At 42.7% G+C, this 23,834-nt stretch overlaps 1 protein-coding gene across 18 annotated transcripts in view; it reads right to left on the minus strand.

Annotated features, from left to right (window-relative positions):
- The window catches only part of LOC121598671, a 441,765-nt gene that overhangs the window by 118,443 nt on the left and 299,488 nt on the right, over positions 1-23,834 (minus strand). For 10 of the 18 annotated variants that reach the window (XM_041925852.1, XM_041925851.1, XM_041925854.1 and 7 more), the window contains exon 3: positions 20,103-20,148. The exons of 7 other annotated variants lie outside the window; for them this stretch is intronic. In XM_041925852.1, coding sequence (XP_041781786.1) covers positions 20,103-20,148 — 46 coding nt within the window. Of the gene's footprint in view, positions 1-20,102; positions 20,151-23,834 lie in introns of all 18 variants that reach the window. One more of the 18 variants, XM_041925861.1, reaches the window with a different exon arrangement.

Raw genomic sequence — 23,834 nt, forward strand, 5'->3', positions numbered from 1 at the left:
GCAGCAAGAAAATGGTGCGTACGCCCATCCGTGTGACACATGCATTGCAATATCCCATGCGTGCAAGCGATACGCTCTTTCTCGCGCGTGTTTTGGCTTCCACACAGCCACCACAGTGCTGAGTAAGATGAGCTTCCTCTGGTCGTCGACCACTTTTACCGAGAACTGCCGCAAAACTGAGTGCAAACGATCCGGAACGGCCGGTAGGGCATGTGAAACCATCGCACCGGATGAGGTGCGTGTGGTTCTGCCCTGCGAAACGATGCCAGTGCCGTTGCAAAATTACACTCTGCGCAAAGACGCGCGTTTGCATCCATCTGGCACTGGTGGGAATTGGAGATGTTTACAGAAGCTTGTGTGACGATCAGTTTACATGGCAGAGAGCTTCTTCTCGAGAAGGAAGAAACATGGAACGAGAGGGGAAGCGAAAACATTTCTTTGATTTGTTTATTGCTTCCGAACGCAATGAAGAGCGCAGTTTTTTTGCAAAATGCTATTTATTGACAGAATGTATCATTTAATTTGAATCATTCTATTGCTTACACATATTTTAAAGATATTATATATTCCAATGTGTGACAAATTCATTTTTTCATACACAGAATTTTGGAATTTTTAAGAAACTAATGTTGCAAGGTTAATTTCAAAATAATAGATTCGTTATTTTCTATTCAATATTGTACTAATCCTCATTCAAATTCTTTCTCTCTAAAACGCATTCTTCCCAAGCAATCGGCTTTTCCAAAATTCCAACTAGATGTCCTATGCTCTTTAAAAACCTTAAAAATTGGTCATATTATACTTGATAGCAAATATTTCCAATTTCAATTGTGGATATTCACTCTATGACAAGTAATCGTGTACTTCCATCGAAGATTTGAATACCATTCAACCTGTCATTGACATGCTGCAGTGTACAGGTATTTGTCTTTAAAAATCACCTAAAATCAGTTTGGGTATATTTATTATCCAATAGGAAACAAATATTCGCGCTATGTTTCCGTAAATGCATGTCTAAATCAGATTTTATCTTGCAAAATTGTATTATACAAACTACAATGTCAAGCATTAAACATTGCTTAAAAAATCCATTGAAACATTCCCATAAATAAAATCATTTGTTCCTTTGTATGATTCCAGAAAGCACCAAGCTTTAACGAAGTGTATCACATTGTTTATTTTGCTAATGAATTGTCAAGCAGATGAGAAAATAAAGAGCCCGAAGGGCAACGCAATCGAAATCCTCCCTGCGCAAGCACATGTGGTGTTTGAGTGGGGAGTTCGCTTGAAAAGGAGCAACAACAGCCCCGGTGTGGTGGTTCTGTTTGCTCGTTCGTTCAAGTAAAGCAGACATGGGCGTTATGCTTTCTCTAATTGAGATACAAACGAATGGTTTTTTGTTGAGTTTGCTTACCGATGAGGTGGAGAATAAATATGGAGCCGAATTGCTTAAGATGAAGACATACCTGAAACGACAGAGAGAGAAAAAAAATCATTACTTTATACGAGGCACACACGGGTTGGAAAATGTTTGATAATTTACAAACAATTAAATTGATTGCAATACTGATGATAAGCTTCAAACAGCAGACAGTTATTGAACGCTCAGCGTGAACGCTTCATTAGACAACGGACGATCAAAACAAAGAAGTAACTTCTGCGCCACCTCCAATACGTCGTGATCCGAGCGTGTTTCATAATTAAAACCAACACGATTACCAACTTCAGTTGGGAAAATTATCCACTCGTAAGCTACGACTTTGCCTCCCCACGTGCTCACATAATCGCCTTGGTAAACGTTGTTGGGCAAGGGAGGTAAATACGAAAGCTTCTTACAACTTCTCCCAGAAACGCTCTCGCCCTTTTTGCCCATCAACCAATTCCCCCACACAGAAAAAAAAACACATCCTTTTACCCTTTCCCCAAGTCGTCTGCTACCGAAGACGAGACAAGAGTGCAAAAGAAGATTGACGTAAAGTTTTTGCTAATTGACATCCCCGGCTGAACGAAAGTCCAAATGAAAAAAAAAGAAGGAGAAAATCTTACCACTAGCGAGGGAGAAAATACATCCCCCACTGGGCAGAGCGTAAAGCTCCTGCTCAAGCACACTTACGAGTGGTCCTCGCTTTTGCCTGACCGAAGGACAGTGGATTTCCCAAACCAGAGTGAATGAGCGACAGTAAAGCGCCCACAATAACCGTCCAGCAGTGATGGAATCAACCAAAATCAGAAATCACAACCGAACACGTTTTCCAGCATTTTCTTCTCGAGTGAGTCCTCGTCCAACTACGGATTAGGGACAGTTTTACTTCGCCAATCGTTACAACCCGGCGACACGGCTCGGACGTTCGATTGAAGGAGGAATTGAGATTTGAGGGCCTTTCTGCCAGGCCTCTCCAGCCACCTTCTTTGGACCCTCATTTGTCAAGCGAGCTGACGGCTGCTTGTTCCACCACCCAACCGATGATGTCCTGCGTCCGCTTTGATAAGGATCGTTGTGTGTGTGTGGGCGCGCCTTTCGAAACCGTTCGCATCGATGCACTAATCGTCACTTTTAATCAATCGTGATTGACAGACATAGAAAGATGTTCCCATCTACCCGATACGATTTTCTGCGCTTCCGGTCACGGGCTCCGGATTGCGCTGGCAATCGAGCTGAACGTTTCCATCCAGCCAGACGGTGAATCAAATCCGATTGACGATCATCATCAAAAACATATAAATCATCGGGATTTTCTGTTTTTCTAGTGTATCTGGGCGTTTTCTTTTTTTGTGTTTCTTCGCACGGTGTCCACCTTGAGCGAGCAGTTGCTTGTCTCTGAGATTATCGAACCGGGCACGCTCAACCTGACACGACCTGCAGGTCTTTGCTAGCTGCAAAAGTTGTAATTTTAGTAAACTGATCGAATTAAGTCACAACGAACGGTGGTGCGCTTGAGCGAGAAAAGCCTCACACAATGGTGCTTCTTTTATGGTGGGATCGTTTTGGTTTTCTGATGGACAAATGAACAAAACGAAAAATACCTGTCCCGTACCGGGCGGGAAAGATTGATGAGCGCGAGCGTTCGGATTTTATGACTGGTTGATTTCGACCGGGCAACAAAGATTGGACCATTGAAGATGGGAAAAGAAAATTTTGATTCACAGTTGAATAAATACAAACAACAGTGGTATTTGAGTGATGTTTTACGATTTCTGGTTCATTTCACAGGTTTTTTTAGATGAATTGTGACAGTTCTTCGCGCTGAAAATAACAAAATTGTTTGAAAAAAATAAATACAAAAACTAATCAAGATACAGAAATTGTAAATTATTCGGAAGAAAAATCAATCCCTCCATGAGCTGCATAATTGAAAATGTATCCTCCACATTAAACAAACAATTGATCAAATACACACACAAACACAATAGCTAGAAAAATCGACACTTTCACTTTCCCTTCGAGGGAGAACATTGCAAGAAATCTGAGGCGGATTCTGAGAAAAAAAAACCTCTCCTCCGCAATTTTCTTCATCTATCTTTTGTCGCTAAAATTGTGTCACAAAAGAAACCGAAACATATCAAAGTAACAAAAAGACCTCCCCCACACATACATACACAACCTAACGCTGCCGGCAAAACTTAATGCCACTCTCCAGGTGCCGTCAGACGCAGCGACCAAACTCCGTCTTCGGCGTCGTCACCATCGCAACAACAATCCTGCTTTTAAGGTGTTCAGAGTTTCTATGCTTTTTCACGCCCCATACAACAACAAATTGTTCGTTTAAGAAAGTGGAGAGAGCAGTGGGTGTGGTGGTGGTGGTTATGGTGACCATTTTCCGTCACACTCACTCGGCAATAGACCAGACAACGCTAGAAAAGCAGCCAAGGAGGGGTACACCCTTGTTCTCCACTTTCACAAGCCATCGATCGCTATTGATAAATGAATTGAAACGATTGTTAATTAATTTCCCCGTGAAAACTTCCCGGGCGCTCTACAAACTAGTGGGCGCAAGAGCGAGCTGACGGAAGCGAGGGGAGGAAAAGTTTTTCCTTTTAAAGTATCCAAGCCATACGGAAGCGAGCAAAACAAAAAAAGTGGCAAAAGGTGAGAGTTTTTCCTTTACGACTTTTGCTACACTTTTCCTGTTGCGATATTGCCCGTGCATTAAACCATTTCGGCAGATGTTGTGAAGTGAATGTGGAGGTTGTGATTTGTATTTAGGGGTTTGCAACAATTATGATTTTCAGTTTGACGTGGAGGAATTTAAAGAAAAAATCACACTCTTTCCCACGCAAATGCTCGGTGCAGAACACATTCCAATTATAACCAATTTTCACGTGATTGGTTTGTTTGATTTTCACTTATACTTTCCACCACCTTTCCCTTATCGCGCATGCACGTTGCGTGTAAAATAATTAACATCAAACGAACACACAACAACGCCAAAGGATTATTTAAATTACAGCTTGCTGGGCTCGTTTTGCGTACATGTGTATGCCTTCTGGGGGAGAATGTGGAAAAACAAAACACAAAACGCATGTTCAATTCAACCGAAACACAATTAACGCGCGTCCTCTGCCCAAACAGGTACACATCGCATAAATGTGCTAGAGGTACGCACAGCAGGCTAAAGTATGGCCAATTGCCACGGAAACCTTGAGCAGAGCATCGGGGGGAAGTTTTTCAGCAGTGTGGGCAGTTTTTCACGCGATCCAAAAACAAAAACCTCCCAGAATATAACATTTCTGCAAACAATAAGCGAAACATTTAATCAGCGCACGTGCTCCACGTGTCCAACAGTCAGTCAGGAAAGCGTTTTGCTTCGCTGCAACAAATTGATCCACTTTGAAATGGAGCCTTTTTTGCAGAGTAGTGATTTTCCAGCGCGTGGCAACAGCAGATGTTGAATTTCATAGCATATCTTGGAGAGAAAAAAAAGAACAAATACAGCAGCCTTACTGCGATACAGCAGGACCTGCTGGGACGTATCTCCAAAAAAATTTGTGTACACATGTTTACCCGAAACCTTCCCAGAAATCATCCAACAGGGGAAATTTCAGGTGCTGAGAAAACGGAGCACACAGAAGGTTCGTTATATGAGCTTTGAATGTCTGACCCATGGACAAAGTTTTATAGAGCAGCTGGAAGAATCAGACGTGTAGAAGTCAAACTGACAGCTGACTTTACATGTACTAATTGAATGCGGCCTTCGAGGAGCGAAGAAAAGACCAACTAAGCAAATAGATTTTTTTCCATTTAGGACGACCGATCCAAAAAGGCCGTATTGCTAGAAATAGTTGTTCAACCAACATTCAAGCTAAAATATATAAGCTTAAACAGGATCTTTATGTATTGATATTTTGGTTTAAATAAAAAGATATAAATGTGAGCATTAAAACAATCATTATCGATCTCTATTATTACTTTTCAATCGAATGCTTGTATCATTCTGTGCATTGGTTGTGCAGCTCGTAGCATTATGGGACCTAAGGTTCTCTTGGCAAATAACACAGTCCAACAAATAGCATATACTGAACATCTGTTAACCAAAAAACACCAGACACATTAGGCAACACTGTAATGAATTGTGAGATTTTCAAAAGAATTGATTAAAATCCTGCAAACTTCACTCCGTGTTTTTGCGACGGAAAACGATGCCTCACTCGAAACTCCACTGCTTAATTATCTTTCACCCTATTCCGGGTAAAACTCGCCCAGCACAGCTTCCACCACTCGCAGTATAGCGGCATAGTGGTACCGCTGCACACACTGTGAACGTTTTCCCCAAAAAAGCTGCAGGCTCTTTCCGGATCTGCAAGTTTGATTAATAGTTTCGAACCCTCGCCCTGGAATATACACACCAAGCGCACCTAACAAAGAAGGTGCGGACCACCACAACAGAATCCTCGCTCGCCTAGAAACATAACCACTTTACCAACAAATTCACCCAAAAGCCCAACCTCACCTCAAAGCGGGTGTTGAAAATAAAAAAAAAAACAGCCACAGCCGCGTTCGGTCCTGTTCTGTTCCGCCAACCTACGACTGCGAAACGAGAAGAAGACTCCCAAAGGGCGGAAGGTCAGGACACGGTGTGCCATTTTTCAAACCAAATCCGTAACCCCTTTTTCGTGCGAAAGACCGCCGCCGCCGTCGCCGCTTTGCGAGAGTTGAAATCATTAATCTGAACCATTTTTAAACTCCTGCTCCTGTCTGTCTGCCGGTCTCGTCGTGTTTTACCAAAGTTCAATGCGGGTCTGCCTTTGCGAGGCTCGCGGTTAAGGATGCTCGGATCTCTCACGAGATCTCCACCCCCCGCGCACTGGCTGCGAAATGCTTTAGTCGGTCAGTCGGAAGGACAGGGACTTCGGTCTCCCGGTAGGATCGTTTTGAGGCACGAGAGGCATCCCGCAAAACACGAAAGGTTCCATTGCGTTACACTGCCAGACCCACTGGAATGGTTTGCGTTACATGGCCACAAAACCGCCACGGAAAAGTCGTGCGCGATAAATTTAAAGTTTTTCCAGCAAGTCGGGGCAAACGATGAGAGAAAAGGAAATGGAACAAGGATTTAAGCTTGTTTGCTGCTTGCTTTGCGTTGAGGAGTGCATGTGTAACCGTACGTCGCAAGGGCAGGATGAAAACGAAAGTGATAACGAAGGCTTTGTAGCAGTAATATATCAAACGTTGTGGGAATAAGACCCTTTTGTAACTATTTTTAACGATATATAGTATATAATAAGCTGTTTTTGTTGACATCAAATATCTTTAAATTATACTCGAGCATTTACCTTAAGACAACAAGATATTATTGAGAATTTATGATTAAACAGAAACTTTGTACAACAACAACCAAAAAAGTGCTTATTGAAGAATAAGTTGTCCAAAAAGGTAAAATCATAAATGACTGATTAGTATTCCCCGCAACAGAGTCCAACATTTCAATTCAATCCCAGAAAACCACGTTTCACTTCAACCAGCGCTGAAAAGGCACTTTTTGCTTGAGCGTGGAAAATGGGTTATAATCAAACGGAAATCGGCTGGCCGAAAATTGAATTGCTCAACCGTGCTCTCGGACCCGGTGGTGGTGCTAGGGAATTAGGAAAAATCACTACCTGTGCAAACCATCGAACCGAAATCCGTTTCCGAATCACGCCGCTTTGCCCACGCTCATAAACAACGCGAGCGGGGACGAACGGAGTAGAAAACCTACACCACCAGATGGGGACGGCGATCAACGGGACACGATTTTCCCGAAAATCGGTTTCGATATTTCCACTCCTGCTATTATTCCGATAAATTGGTCTAATAGTTCAACCGGAGCAGCGTAGGCGAGAGAGAGAGAGAGAGAGCGCCTCGTGTGAGCTCACAACAAAGAGGCGAAAACCCCAGCGCGCCGGCAAATGGCGAATGGAGCGTAACGAACCCAGACAGTTTCGTGAATCAAGCAGTAGATGTATGTGGCGGCAGGTGGTGAGGGATAGTTTTTGGAATCACAGGCAAAAACTAATGAACATCCACGAGAAGTTAAACGGTGCTGTGACAAAAAGGACCCAACCGGGTTTGCGGTATGCTCTTCAACCCTGTGACGCATATCGGGGCCTGTGCGGGTTTGGCTCTGGATTCATCTAGCAACGCTAAAACAGCTCTCTTTAGTTCTAATAATTTCATTAAACATCACAAATACTCTATCACCCCTTTGGTCCCAGGCCATGGTCCTCCTTGCCGTCGGTATGTATGCTACCTCCGGCAAGTCACCCGATAGGGGAGCAGGCAGCAACACGGTTACGGTTCTGTTGGAATTGCAATTCTTCAAGCGTACAGTATTTATCGATATTTGACATGTAAATAGTGCGACCTTCCCCTGCGGCACTGTGCGTGGCCGTTAGCTCCAACCGACGAACACCGAGAGCGTAGCGAACCCACATCATGAGCACTGCCCAGAAATCCTTCGCCTCGGCCAAACCACCTTCTCTCGCAAAGTGGGCTTGTGTGTGAAAATATAATTAATTGTTTGTTAATTTCAGTCGACCGTTGCATGGCGGATAGTTTGCTTAGGCTCCGAGTTCCCGGACCGGGCTTCGGAGAGGGCAAGGAGAGGAGGTATCCAGGAGGAAGCTACGAGGGTAGGATATTTGAAATTTCGAGCCCAGCTGGCCGTCGAGCGTCAACTCCCGCATTCAACCGCAGGGCATTTAAGGTGGAAAAACAAACTCTCGTCGTGCGAGGCGCAACCACACAGCCGGCCGGATACACACACGCCGGACCGGGCTGCCCGGGTGGTTGCCGCAGGATCGTGCGGTCGCAATGTTTCCGGAGCTAGCCTGTCCGGTGTCACACGCGCCCGCTGCGGTATGGAGATTTTCGAGTTTTGCGAGCCGTGCGCGCGCGCGCCTGTTTGAATGCCGGATGCGTTGGTGGGATATATGGATGGGACGCCGGTGCTGAGAGGAGGGGAGCTTTGTGCAGTCGGAACCGTAAATGATCCTGCGTTGTGTGTGTGTTTGTTGGAGCTATAAATAAAACGCAAATATACTGCGAGATTAGACGAAAAAAAAGGGGCAAAATGCGAGACAAGTTTGGGATGTATTATGCGGTGTAAAGGCGACCTGTTACACAATTCCATGCCAGTTTCTGCCTTTGAGCATAGCGACACACACGAGCTTTGGCTGTTTGACTAATTTCATAGCTTTAATTACAAATTGTATGTGTTTATATATATGTATTAATAAGTTAAGTGTATTAATAAGTAAGTGTTTATATATATATGTATTAATAATATATGTATATATGTATTAATAAGAAAAAAATTGCAGTAATTTAACTTTGAGTGATATTGAAGTTACAATAGAAAAGTGATGACACAGTAATAAACGATAATTTAGTATTGATTAGTGATGGCATCTATTCTGGAATTGTTTTTACAATTGATATGTATATTAATAATTTTTTAAAAGTTTTCTTCAACTTACTTTTACTAAAAGGTATCAAATACATAAATAAAATGATAAATTGTGCAATGTTCAAACTGTACTTCTTGAAAACTATGCTAAAAGGTGACATTTTAATGATAACAACATTATAATAACAACCATAATAACAAAATAATAAGAAAAAATAATATAAATAATAATAATAATAATAATAATGTAAATAATAATAATAATAATAATAATTATTATTATTATTATTTTTATTATTATAATTTTAATTATTATATTAATAATATAATGATAATAGTAATATTAATAATTATCATAATAATGATAATAATAATAATAATAATAATAATAATAATAATAATAATAATAATAATAATAATAATAATAATAACAATAATAATAATAATCATATAAGCAATACGGCCTTTTTGGACCGTTACTCCTGAATAAAAAAAAATAATAATAATAATAATAATAATAATAATAATAATAATAATAATAATGAAAATAATAATAATAATAATACTAATAATAATAATAATAATAATAATAATAATAAAAATAATAGTAATAATGATAAAAATAATCATAATCAATAATTTGATTATGATAATAAAAGTAATAATAATAATAACAATATTAATAATACTTTTAGTATTCCATCCAAAAAAAGACAGATAGGAACTTCAAACTTGTTATTCTCCATAATCCTCGATCGCGTCCAATGTCTGTTAAATTGCGCATTTTGTGATTATCACTCAATTATTTCAACACCTCAACATCAACTCACACTTCAAAGATATTCCCTCGATTCCCCATTACCAGAGGTCTCTATAAAGTTAACTGCCGTTACTTCTTCATCCACCCACATACATTGAACGACCCAGCCAAAAGAACAGCAATTGAACTGCGCTCACCACGGGCCAGATGTTTCCCGATGGGGCCAATTACACTCATCCGTGCCTGCCGAGCCGAAAGTTCAACAGCCGGCTGATGTATGCACCGTATCTTAACCATCTTCTTCTGTCCGGGCTCTTATAAAATAAAGCAATAAACCACTCAAAACGGAACGGTTTGGTGAAAGAAATAAAAAGAGGAACCGGCATACAACATATGCCCACGAGTTCGTTTCTGCTCCTTCTCCTGACCGATCATCATTTTAGACGAGCATACTCCTTTCTTTCTGCCTACCAACTCCCGAAAAGCAGCGTATCAATAAAATTAGCCATTTTATTGCCCATCGTTAAGCGCATGCTTATCAAACAAACCACCGTGTGCTGATGCCGCTGCTGCTGCTGCTGCAGATGATCCCATCCAAAAATTAAGCTAATTGATACCGACGAAGGGGACGGATTAACGGATGGGAAGATAGAAACAAAAAAACACTCCCAAGAGAGCAAAAGAAAGGGCAAAATTAAACAAACAACGATCAGACGGCGGGACGACTTTGAAGCGCGCGTTGCGCAAACGAGTGACGGTCCCGCTGTGGCGGTAGACGCACGAGTCACCCTTTGCACCAACGTTCTCTACCTCTAAGACATCTAATCCCTCGGTACGATGTTTGGTCTAGTGTTGCTTGTGAAAGTGAAACCTCTTCAGTGTGTATTGGATGCGTGTTTGAGCGCAGGAGGGTTCGCGCGACAAATTTATGACACGTTTCCAAATGTGTGATCCTCGCGTGTGCATACGCAGCGAGATGCACCACATCCATAAAACACACCTGTCAAACGGTGAGATCGGTCCGTTCGGCTGAAGCCGATTCTCGCGGCTGTGCATTCGGTAGAAGAAAATGAATATATAGAATGGGTATGTTAAGACCTATTTCCGTTGCTCTAGAATAGCCTATTCCTTGTCAAGAATAGCTTACGGGTAATGCAATTGATGTTCACATTCCTTTATACACACTGTTTAACGTTAAGATTACGTGATGTAATTGAACCTAAGTAACATTCCAACGGAGATATTGTAAAACAAAACCAAGATTGGGTTTCAGAAGATACCAACTATTCCAGTTTTTAGGTACAATCTTCAGAAATAAGATCTTCAGAAATAAGAGGATAATTTTCAGCCGTTTGAAACCATCAAAAATATGTGTAAATAGGTTAGACAATAGACATGTGAAGTCGATAGAATTCAAACATCCTTATGTCCGTTAATTTGAAACTTCATCATATTTGACATTTATGTAAGTTAATAAGGCTAATTCGTTGAAATAAAATTATTCTGTTCAGCTTTTATTCTTCTCACGAAAAAAACATCCTTATTTCTAGCTGTCAAATTACGTGTACTTAATTTCAATCACAATCTGCACTCGGGCAACGGTACCTACGCAATCAGGTTCACAGCAAACATACACATCACTCGTTACTACATTGTTACGCAATAGCAGTAGCGTAACGTATCGCGTGTCACATTATCGTCACTCCTCAAAAGCTGTCCCTCACTCTCACGCTGGCACAAATCACGGTCGAAGTCGAACGAACTTGAGAACCTGTTTGTCAAAAATATCATTCCGAGGTAAATATTTAACTAAGCATGAGAAGGCAATCCAACGTCTTGGATTCTTGGAGAATCGCAGCTACCGGGGCGCTGAACGCAAACACATACTCACTCCCGGCAAGAAGCAATTCAGTGGCGCGCGCGAGAGTGGAGTGAAAGAAATGTTGTACCGCGCATTGCAAGCACAAAAAGTACAACAAACAACAAACCGATCGATGGAAACCATGTTTGCGCAGAAGTTAGCCGAGGCGCTGTCGAGGCATCGAATTGGTTCTTTAGAGATTGTCATACTGTTGGCGTTAAGGAGTTGCTTTCACTCCGCTACAGAAAACAAGGAATGTCTCTGGTGATAGATGGGATAATTTGAACAGATCAAACATTTTTGGAAAGTGCAATTGCTACTTATGTTGACAGAGCTGGTGTTAGGCAAGTAACATTATCAACAAATACAGAACGATGGTTAAAACCGGCTCCAAAACATAGCTTGCTACTGTTAATGTTTTCATTTTACTATTAGGTATGTTAATTGAAGCACCGCTTCCAACGCGGCATTCTTCATTAGAAATTAAAATATTCACTACCACGGTACGCCCCCACGCTCGTCGTTCACTTTCGGGGGAAAATTCAATCAATTATTATCGAAATGTGATACAAGGCACAAGGCACTTACATCAAAGGAAACCAGGGCCCACGCACTCAGAACGGCTCGCCATCTCGACCGGGTGCGCTCGTGGGCGACACGCGTTCTGTCGCCGGGCCTTTTTTCGCAAGCTTTTCGCTTGTCGAGCAGCCCATTTCGCCGTTCCACCGATAGGGCACAAACGCCTGAGAGCAATTAAATCATTTCAAATTCAACAGTTTTGTCTGGATCTTGGCAGAAAAAAAAAAACGAAGAAGCAAACTGCGAAACAGCATCAAACGTAACCGGCATCGAGTGTGTCCGGGCTTCGCAGAGCTCGCGGAGCGGTTTGAAGATAATTCGCGCGAAGTGGTGGCGTGGATCGTGGAAACTCAAACAAATTTCGCAGGATAAGCTCGGCCGCGGGATAATGAAACACAAAGTAGCGTTCCGGTTTGGTGGTTCTCCTCCTCGCCGCACGACACGATTCGCACCAGCTGAAGGAGTCGGTGGGCGGTGTGTGGGAGGAGAGATTGGAATATTTCAACACGAAATTCCATAATCATAATCATAATTATTCACCAAAAACTTCAAACACACAAATCACGTTAACAAGAAGTGAGCGGAAGCGAGCCGCCGGTGGATTCCTCGAAGCGGATATACACTTCTTCCCATAATCAAACTTGTGCATATTTTTGCCTTCCAAACGCTCTCGCACGGACGGCCGGCGGAAGAGCGGACGGTGCTTTTCTTTGTTCTGCTAATGTCCAAGAAAAGATACACCAAGCATCCACCATGGGGAACGGGGGTAAGAGGGAGCCGAGGAGTTACGCAAAATAGTCGCTCGTTAGTCGCGAATCACAAAACGCGAAGAGGATTGGGTTTTCCCCAAAAAACCCTTCAAAGCGACTGTTTGGCTTGGGGTTTTTTCCTCAATATTTTGCCCTCTTTTTGCCCTGAACTGAACTCGAGTTTGACGTGTATCGCGCCATCGCGCAATACGCAAATGCGATCGAAATGCGAAACGAGAAACGGAAGTGAGCTGTGAAAATGAGCCACATTGACGGCACTTCAACCGACAACCCAACACACGCGCCATGGTAAACGGAAATATGAATGCCTAGCGCGTGGAGAAAGGCGCCTTACCAAAACGGCCCTTTCACTAACCGGGGCCGTTCGGGATGGTTGCACAAGTACGGTCCCAAAGCAAGAGAGGGAGAAAGACAGACAGAGATGGTTCAAAGGATCGTACCGAAATTGACGAAACAAATTTGCGCTCGAAAGGAGCAAGGCCACCCTTGGTTCGAGGCGCGTAGGCAACCCGGGGAGATAGGTTGTTGGTCCTCCGCATTTCCACACTCCTTTCAGTGTGAGCATTCAGGTGGAACCCGAACGGTCGTACAAACAGCTTTCCTGTCCGCACACTGCCAAACGCCACTGCCATCATTATGACACGACACCGGTTCCTAGCTTTCTGGACAATTTGTGCTAAATTGAATGTTGTGGTTTTTCCACCCTCCCACTCCAAACTGAGCACGAAAAATAAAATCGATCGAACCAAACTCGCCCGAACAGTGTCCTTCCGGAAACTGTTTGTTTGGTTGGCTGGGGGGGGGCTGGGGAAGAAAATCGCGCTGAATCGATACGCACGCATACAGCAGAGGGGGTAGAGAAAAAGGAACGGCGCGCTTAACCCAAACCAAATGCCTTTTTTCCCGTTCGTCTCGGAATAGCGAAATACTTTTCCCGGGAACAAAAAGATCAAAGCGGTACTACCGCCCGCGAATGTTGTTTGTTGCGCGCTAGCAATAACAAGTTATTGTTTCAAGATAATTCTACACCGGCTGCGGAATGTGGGGCTTTTTTAGCGAGTACGGGGAAGTAGTTCAGGCGGTGGCTTGTAGGCACAGTTTCGGCTGGTCTGCAGTTCCCATTGGAACGCGGAAGAGCGGAATCCGTAGGCAAAGTGGAAATGAATAATTTTCGCAAATACTGCCCCCGCCGGATGGCTATCGGGACGGAAGCGTTCGAAATTTTATCATAAACGTGGATGGTGGCGGAAGCAAAACATCAAACAGGACCCGTTTCCCATGGAGCGAGTATTTTTTAATTACAAAAATTCTTTACCCCGTGGCCCCGTCCTCTCTACCGATGATACTGGGAAATGAAATGGAAATCATTAAATCATTCAGCGGTTAATAGAGCAATGCCTAATTAGCTTCCGTTCCTCTGTTTGGCAAGGATACCATTTAACAATTGCAGGATTTTAAGCTTTTTCTCGAAATGGACAAATCTTAGAATAAATGTTTAATATTCTAAATTTTAAAATAAACTATAGAAAATATATTAAAAAAGAAAACGAGTGGCAATGATTCTCTTACAATATGATAAGAATAATCCCACTGATTACAGTCCTTACTGCCAACGAGAGAAAATATTTCCGCACGAAGTTTTTTATTTTATTCCAACATTATGTATATTTTATAAATATATAAAATTTTATAATAATTTTAATTAGATCCAGATTCGGTTTAAGACTCGGGTTACGTGTTTTCTGCGTTAGGACTAGTGTTGGGTAAATCTTGTTCAGATTCATGAATCTGAATGAATCATTGAAAAGATTCAATGAATCTGTAAAGATTCATCAATCTCCTAATATTCTTGAATCACTAAAGATTGATGAATCTCAAAAGACTCATGAATCTCGAAAGATTTATGAATTTCAAAAGATTCATATCTCTAGAGATTCAAGAATCTCATGAGATTCATACATCTACTTCATTTTGAAGCAACAACCTACATGGTCATGTCATCCTATACAGGCTTTCGAAACTTCTTGGCAAGTCCACGCAGCCGGAAAGTTTATTTTGCTACGGGAAGTGGTCCATGCGCGACTTTAAGCCACGACGAGTTTAAGATGTTGGGGATGTTGTTTGGTGAGATCTCAATAATTTGAAAATCATACATCTCTAAAGATTCATGAATTCCTGGAGATATATGAATTTTAATGGATTTATTACTCTTTTAGATTCATGAATCTTTAAAAATTCATATATCTTTTGCAATAAATTTATAAATCATAAATCCTTCATAAATTCATAAATCCTTGGCGATTCATGAATCTTTAAAAATTTATGAATCTTTAGAAAATCATGAATCTTTGAAGAGTCGAATCGAGATTCGAATCACTCATCACTGAAGATTTATATGAATGAATCTCATCGAAAGAGTCATGAAACCCAACACTAGTTCGGACACACGGAACTGTGGGCATCACAACAAGATGGTAATGCCCGGAAACTAGGAACCATCGCCATTGGTTATATACTCCCCCATTACCTTTTGCGTTATTTTATTGCAGAAAGCGTTTTATTTAAAATCCTTTTAGTTGTTTTTCGCTCTTGTTTCCCTCCGAAACAGTGTGAGAAGAACAACAGAAGCCCTTTGGTGGGGTTCAAATGAGCAACATTAAATAATGCAGAGCGATACATTTGACGCGATTGATACCATCCCTTACAAAGATGGATAATAAAATGTTACAGAGGATGCTTTTATTTCCAATTGGAATAAATTAACCAATTCAAAATTTTTTAAACAGGAAAAAGTAAAAAAAGTAGTTATGTTGGTATTCTAAAAAACATGATTCAATAAAAGAAGTGTAATTCTCGTTAACATTCCAGCATAAAAACTAAATTTACATCGATGTTAATCATGGTAAATCATTAAATCAAGTTATGTTTGTGCACACACATTTTGAAACTCACTGTACACAAAGTGGTTGAACATTGAACAGCATTAATTTAACGCACAATTCACCGCCCCATTTGAGAGGTGGCAAAAAGGTCACCCCCCAAAGGTTGCATTCTGAACGATGCCGATTTATGCAATTATTTGTATAATTTGTTAATTATGCAATTTAATCGCCGCTTTTTTCCGATCCACAACAGTTCCTAGCGTTTCAACTGATTTTATGTTTTGTGCTATCGAACGATGCCAAAACTAATCGATGAGGGAAGACACACACACACACCTCCCACTACGGCGACGAACCATTGTAAAAAGCATACATATTTTATTACATTAAAGCTAATCTAGCGTGCGTAAACGAAATGCACAGCTACACCATCTCCAATCCACCCGCAATGGACCCAAACTCTAGCTCTGTGTATTTTAAATCTCAACTCAAATTGCATTGTTTGTTTAAACGAGTTTTGCTGCGGATGGGAAAAGCTGGAAGAGTCTAAACAAAAAAATGAATGCTCCAATGCTATTTGCAGCGCTGGTAAAGCATAAAAATGCACTTAAACATGTTTGCATAGCGCTAGAGCGTAGTTCGCACCGAGCAGGCAGCGAGAGCGCGCGTGAAATTGGAATATAACTAGTTGACAATTGCGTGCAAGCGAGTAACGTTGTGTGTGCGCGGGCGCATGTGTGTGTGTGTATGTTTGTGTTAGCAAAATGAGCAAATAATCAATGCCATTTATTGCTCCGGGGCGACATAACGGGGCGTGCAATTTAATGGAAAACAAATAAATCCATGAATCATTTGCCCATTACACGGGAGTGCCGGAGTTTAGATCGCATCATTAACGAGCGGGGTGACTGTGTGTGTGTGTGGCTGTGAGTAGGGGAAAGCGTGTTTGTGAGGCGACAATTTATGGCGACAAACAAACATGCGCTCTCATTTTCATCCGAGTGCCAAACCAAATTTGATGCTCGTTTCGATTTGATTTCGCCTTGCTTCACATTTCCACAACGCACATCCTAATGCAAAAGACTGCGACCAACGACCTCTAACACGTCGATTAACCGTGCAGAAGTTGAACGGGATACGCTTCGAAAATGAGTTTACACGATGATTTACACGAATGGGTCCTTGAGCTTGGCGGAGCCCCGGCTTTAAACCATCATCTCAGCTCGCAGCAAAAGGCCTCAGCTGGTGCAGGCATGCAATCATCCGTCAACAGCAGCCATAACATCCATTTTGCCCCGCGCGCTGGTTCCCTGCAGAACAAAAGCCCGTCTAGAGAGTGGCACACAGGAGGAGAAAAATCGCCCATCGAACCATGCAAACAATCATCCTTCATTGTCTCGTCTCGGGATAAAGCGAACTGTGGCCCAAAGCGGCAGCCGAATGGGAGTTCTTACTTTAACACCATTTTTCACTCCAGTTCCGCTTTACCAGCGTGGTGCTCGATACACACCACATTATGGAGGCAAGTCCCCTCTCGTTTGGGCAAGTCTTATTTCCGATCCAAGCAGTCGGATGTGAATGGGAGAGCTAGTTCGTTGGAGTAGACCGCGGGAGCAGGCAGAGTAACAAACAAAGCACCAACATCTAAACCCTCTCCAGGCGAAGGTTGAAGAAAAGAACCAAGAACCCTTTCGAGACAAACCATAATTCCCCCGAGTTGATCTCGGTGACCTATTGGAGGGTTATTTGTGTGTGTGTGCGCTAAGACCTCGAGGTTCGCCAAGTGGAGGCTCGGTATCGTTTCCGTAGCCCCTTTACAAAGGCAGCTGTGCGTGGGTTTTGTGTACCGGTGAGCACTTGAGCCGGGCCCGCGAGCATTCATTTGTCAACTCTGCCCCGTGTCGTACGGGATTTTGTGTTTTTTTATACGCTACACCTGGGTTCGCCACTACACTTTGGGAAGCTGTACGGGACCGCTACACCAGAGCAAAGGAAGGAACCCTTAACGGTTGTTAAGTATGAGCGTTGTACTGATTTACAGAAGAAATCCATTTAAGCAGATCCAAGCAAACGAAAGAACCGCTCACATGATCTATATCGTTTTGCCCTTTTCCGTGAGCGGTGAATAAAGCGAAGCTAGAAAACCAACTTCTTCGAGACAAGATCGAAAGCGACAAATTTGATTTCATCAAAACCAAGAACATCGGTATCTTTTTAATACTTTTTTCTCTTCACCCACCAGCGAGGACTATAAGACCAGAGAAGAAAGCTTTGGAGATTTTCCCACTTTCAACTTCTTTTAGCTAACGCTGTGATTGCGGACCCAACCACGGGTGCTGGCTTGATTGCCTTTCTGATCTTGTTCGGTTGGAGGCAAATTGTCGTCGGTAGGACAAAGTTTTCATTCGAAATCTCCAGGGGATGAGCGGACGTGTTGAGTCTGGGTAATAATAATGGTGTGCAAAGAATCAACTCGAGCGAGTGTTATTTGTTGTCTGATTTGTTTCGTTTTGTGCCAACCGACGGTGGAACGACAAAGATACAACTGTTGCCTAGCCCTTTGCCAAGATGTACAAGTTTTTATTGAAAAATTTAAATATTCATGACAGTCAGACATGCATTGGAGTTTTGTTGGTAAAACTTCGTCAGTAACCATTAATAATGCTAGAGAACACAACCAAGTCTACATCACGTTTTGGATGTCTAGAATTTTGAATCTTTTCATTCAACGCTATGAAATGTATGAAATTAACACAGGGACATTGAAAGTCTTTAACGAGCTTCCAAGCAATTCTCACTGTTTCATTTCGAAAATAGCTAAAGGTTCGAACCAACTCCTCAATGCGATAAGATTAGCAGAATTAATGACTCCTGCTCGCTCGATCGATCTCGCTGCTCCAACGCCTCTCTCTTTCTCTCAATAACCTCGATAAGATGTTTGCACCGCAAGAACCTCACCCAATTTTTGGGCTGTATTTTTTCCAACCTCGGGATGAAATATTGTTCACCAAGTTCGTGTTTCACCCCTGCATCCCACAGTCTTCCCTACCGTCGTCATTTCAAATCTAACGGGGATTTTCACAGCGCCCCCGTCTCGTTGATAACGGAAGGAAACATATCATCATAAATCACTGCCGTTCCTCCAAGACGAACTGATCGCGCGCGCGCTCTCTCTCTACTTCACTCACTCCCATATTCCCTCTTTCCCAACGATACTTTGTTTCCGGTTTTATCGCCCTCAGCTGGACGCGCTTGTGGTTTCGGGAGTTTCGGGAGCAATGTAGCTGATGAAGCTGACGGTTTACTGAAGGTTGAGTGTCGAGCATGTTGCTACTCACCCAGACTAACCGAACCCACCCAGGACGGTAAAGTTTTATGGGAGAAGTTATCAAAAAGTTTGAATTGAATCCATGATATCCTCAATTTGGAATTAATTTCCCTAACCGCGAATCACGAGAGTGAACGAACGGCAACACGCTGAATAGGTGAAAATTGCGCCCGGTTGCTGACGATGATGGTGGGGGCAGTGTGATGATGGGCATGATCGATTTCAACGCAAGCTTAATGCACTGCAAACTGGAACGTTCTTACTTGGCCGAATGTCTGAGGAATATTTTCCAAACTGGACTCTAAAGAAGAAACCACCGGAGTTAGACGGCATTGCTAACAGTACCGAGACACATTACTCTCTAGGGACGGCAAGCCTAACGACTTGGGTGACATCTTGTCCATTAGGACTTTTTAATGGAATGGTTGTAAATGGAAATCGGTTTGAAAGTTTCGGCCACATAACGAATTCTCTGTATATCTGAGCGAGGGGACGTTAATTGCAAAATCATATCTACTGTCAAGCAAGCTAAAATTGTATGACGCATGATTGTGGGGTACGATTTTAATGCTACCTCCCAAAGGACATTCCAATTTTCATTCGTGTTGATGCTGACTCATACAAAAGATGGAAATAATGAATAGATTCAATCATCTTGATTGCAATTTTGTATAAAGATATGAAGACCTAGATAGTAATCCATTTAATGAAAAAAGTTATAAAACATGAAACATTTCTTAGCACTCTGAATATTAGGATGTACCGGGAAGCATCATAAAAAGTGGATACAACTTTATCCGTTTTAATCCGAATATTCCACATTTGCACTTTGTTGGTTTACGCCGGAACCCAACAGAAGTACGCCCTGTATAATCTCTCTGCATAATTAACCTCCAGCAACATTGCTTTACCGGTAAGCTGTTAAGAGCTCAAATAGTGCAATGGCGCAAATCCGATGCTCCAAAGCGCGAAAAACATGACAATAAAATATCCCCCAAATAGCTAGATTCCCGGTTGTTGCACCACTTATAAACACTTACCTGCAACTGGTGATAGTTTCCGCATGACACACCACCGTGATTTCCACTGAAAAAGGGGAATTCAAGGAAAAGTTGGGGAAGGGAAAGGTACAAAAATAAATTCATTAAATTCAATGCACTCTCTTTCGCTGAAGAGCCCTCTTCGCGTGGTACCTGGGAATGAAGCACATTGCAGACAACAACACATTTTGCTCGGGGTAGTACAATAACGACGATGTCGACAAGTTAGCACTGCTGCTACGTACTTTGGAGCTGGTTCATAACCAAAACTCTGGGTGGCTATAATCTGTGTCCATAGTTTCGGTGCAAAACACACACTCAAAAAAACGTCCTCCATGAAATAACATCCTAAAATCACATCAAATCCTTGTTTTTATCCCACACACTCACATACCCTTGCGCTGTGTTGTAGGCACTGATTTTGCCAACTGACCGCAATGAGTTGGTGGAATACGCTTTCCAACACAGTAACCGCCGGGTGGACTGTTAGCTAATACAAACATGCACAATGCTACAGCTCGTGGACAATCTGTTCACCGTACAGCCCATACTTCTGCCCTTGCTAGACCTGGTACGCCTGAAAGCTGACGCGCCCCTATAAAACAAACTCACACAGGTACAAACCCCGCAGGAATACAATTCCAAAGCGAAGGTGGTAAGTTGAGGAGCCAATCCCACATTTTAAAACAAACAAGTGCATGTTTTTGGAAAAGCCGCTCGAGTAACAGCAACCAGTTGGGCGAAAAATAATAAACGGATTTCCCGATCACTCTCACCCCTGTGCTTTTCAGCTGCCACCGGGTCTACACTCACACTCTGCATTAATAAAGGCAGTTGGGCAGGCAGTTGCTAAACGCCATACCCACTCCTTACCACGCTAAAACGGTAGGACAAATCTCAGGAAACAACAACATGAAATGCAATAAAAATTTCAAATTTATTAGCACTACCGCTTCGCTCATGTTGCTCTTTACCGGTGGGGGATCCGTGCTGGCGACCATAATGTCAACACGTACACAGATTCGTTCCTTCTACCCCTTCATGCCCACGCTTGGGTGCAAACTTTGAAGACCAACTTGGGGTAAAGTGTACCACCAATTTTGTTTCGCCACCTTTGCAGCGGAGAGTGCACTGTGTATCGTGGTAACATGGGCACTCCCACTGCCACCGCTGGAGCAGGTATCAGCAGCACGGGCAGCAGCAGAACATTAGCGTGCACTAAACTCACCGGTTGTAGTACATTGTATCCTTGCACCGTGGGACACTATTACGTTTGCAGGGGAGAGAGAATTGCATACAACCCATTTTACATTCCTCGTCCCCGTGATGTCTGTGCAGTGGAGACAACTAGGATTCTCACAAAATTGCCCATAGATCACCAACATTTTCGGGAACACGTCCTACCGTATGCAGAAGAGGAAAGTGGAAGCTATGGAAGCGACGAGTCTAAAGCCCACAATATATTCCTTGAACAAACACAGAGTATAGGGGAGAAATTGGTGGATACATCGCCGTCTGACTTGATGTAAATATTATAGCTACATTACAGGTCTGCTTGTCTCAGTCTTCACAAATGGGAAAGGGAAGAGACATATGCAACTTGAAATTTTGTGATATTACAACGAGCAAGAAATGTTTGCCGAACAGTCTCCGAATGGTCTGCCACTTCAATCTGGGACACTACTTAACGATGGTGTGTGTTTAACAGATATGCTTCAGCAGATTTGCAAACGAAAAGCAAACAACTTCAGGCACTACAATAATGTGTGTTGTGAAGAATGAACACTGTTAATAATGCACTAGATATTCTACAATTCTCAAAAGACATCTTAAACTTTTTGAAACACAATTCAGTGTACAGAAAAACATCATCAAATAAAGATGATCTTGAGGACTTCAACATTTTATATATGAACATTCATTGTTCAGAGGACAATTGTACAGAAGTTTTTCCAGTACCAAGGTTCAATTATCGTCCAAATTATCCCAAACTATTTGGTTGGTTTGATTAATATACTCCCAGAAACTCGGGTCGTTACAGAAAAAGCTAAAATATACATTCTAGCACGTGTGATCCTAGTATTGCCAAGCCTATTTCTGAAATCTGTCCGTGATTTACACGACCATCATCATTCATCACACAAACCCTGCCTGCATCTGTCGCTCGCCGGTAGTACTATTTTCAATTTCAAACACAGTTCCACCGGCTAGTATCGATGGGGTACGCTCGTCCACAATTCCAAGTCGTACCTTTTACATCCCATTATGTATCATCCTCACCGGCACGCAGGCATTCAAATCATCGCCATCGGTACGTGATCCATCGCTTTGCATCGCTAAAAAGGATCCCTGCTAGGTCCGGCCGAGGAGCAAACTCGCCGAGATACACTGCTGGATGCCAGATATCGCTCGTTCAGCACGATATACTCACCAGCTGCTGTGTTCGCTGTTCGCTGCGCTCAGAATACACAATTGCCTCCAAATCCAAACGCATCGCTTTTAATGCTAATCGAATTCCGTTTCCGAAGCTATTCACCATCCGCTCACCGTTACCGTTCCCATACTTGTGCATGTGATTATGAAGATCTTTCGTGGAGTAAATCTATGTTCTCCAAGCCGGCACACAGCATCCAGGGATTCATTGAACTTGAGAATCAATCGATCGAACCCGTTTTCCGTAGGGTATTGACGCCTAGAAGACCCGCATTACTCATCTTAGATGCTGCCCATTTTGTGGCAATCAAATTGCCATTCCGATTGTGTGCATGGCAATGAAAACTCTCCAGTCCCCTCTGGGGTTTGTGCTCCGTTCGGTCACCAGCTGTTTTTATTATACGAAAGACCACGGAGGCCGTTCCGAATGCCGGTATTGGGTGTGGCGCTAGGTGTTTTGCGCTGGAATACTTCCTCAATTGAAGGAGGCTTTCCACTAGATGGAGAGATTCCAATAGTGATTATTGCTGCACGTGATAGATTAAGAGTTGATAATCAAATTACGACTTGTCCTTTGGTAGTCGAGCGACAGAGAGAAACAGGTAGATAAAGAGAGAGAGAGAGAGAGAGAGAGAGAGAGATCGATAGAGAGTGTCTGGTGCAGCAAGAAATTAGAGAAAGGCAGAGTTTGCTATAGAAGCGTTCGATGTGCAAAACTGGCATAAGGTCACCGTTCAGCGGGCCTGCTGGAAAACTCTGATAAGATGAGAAAGTCCCCCGGGGACGTGCGGGATTTGTGGCAATCAATATACTCCAAGTTCGCCTTGCGTACATTTTCCACACAGGATCGATAGAATCCGAGCTTCGAGGATGAGATTAGGGTGCGATTTATCGGAATGAACAAGAAACCGTGAGCGAATCAGGGAGCGTACTAAGCCAGATGGAATCCTTCAGCTAGTTCAACAGTGAGGTAAAGAATAAATCCACTGCGAAAGAAATCCATCCCAGCCACAGTCCCGATTTCCTGAACACTAGGGCGGGACACTTGCGGAACACTTTTTTCCCAAGCGTACGAGTTATTCGGCAAAGTTTTAATCTCATCTTTACCCAAATGAAACGTATTGTAAGCTTGTTGTTGACTGCCGCTCCCATGCACCCTTCTCGGACGGGGCACGCGCTTAGATGTGACCAACCCAACTCGCAAAACTTCTTCACCGGATGTTCGTCCCAAAGAGTTGTGTCTATTTGGCGAGTCCTAATCGGCTTACGATACATTGGATGTACAGCCATTGGGAGGAT

The sequence above is a fragment of the Anopheles merus genome, chromosome 3L (assembly GCF_017562075.2).
Source record: "Anopheles merus strain MAF chromosome 3L, AmerM5.1, whole genome shotgun sequence".
In the NCBI taxonomy this organism is placed as follows: Eukaryota; Metazoa; Arthropoda; class Insecta; order Diptera; family Culicidae; genus Anopheles; species Anopheles merus.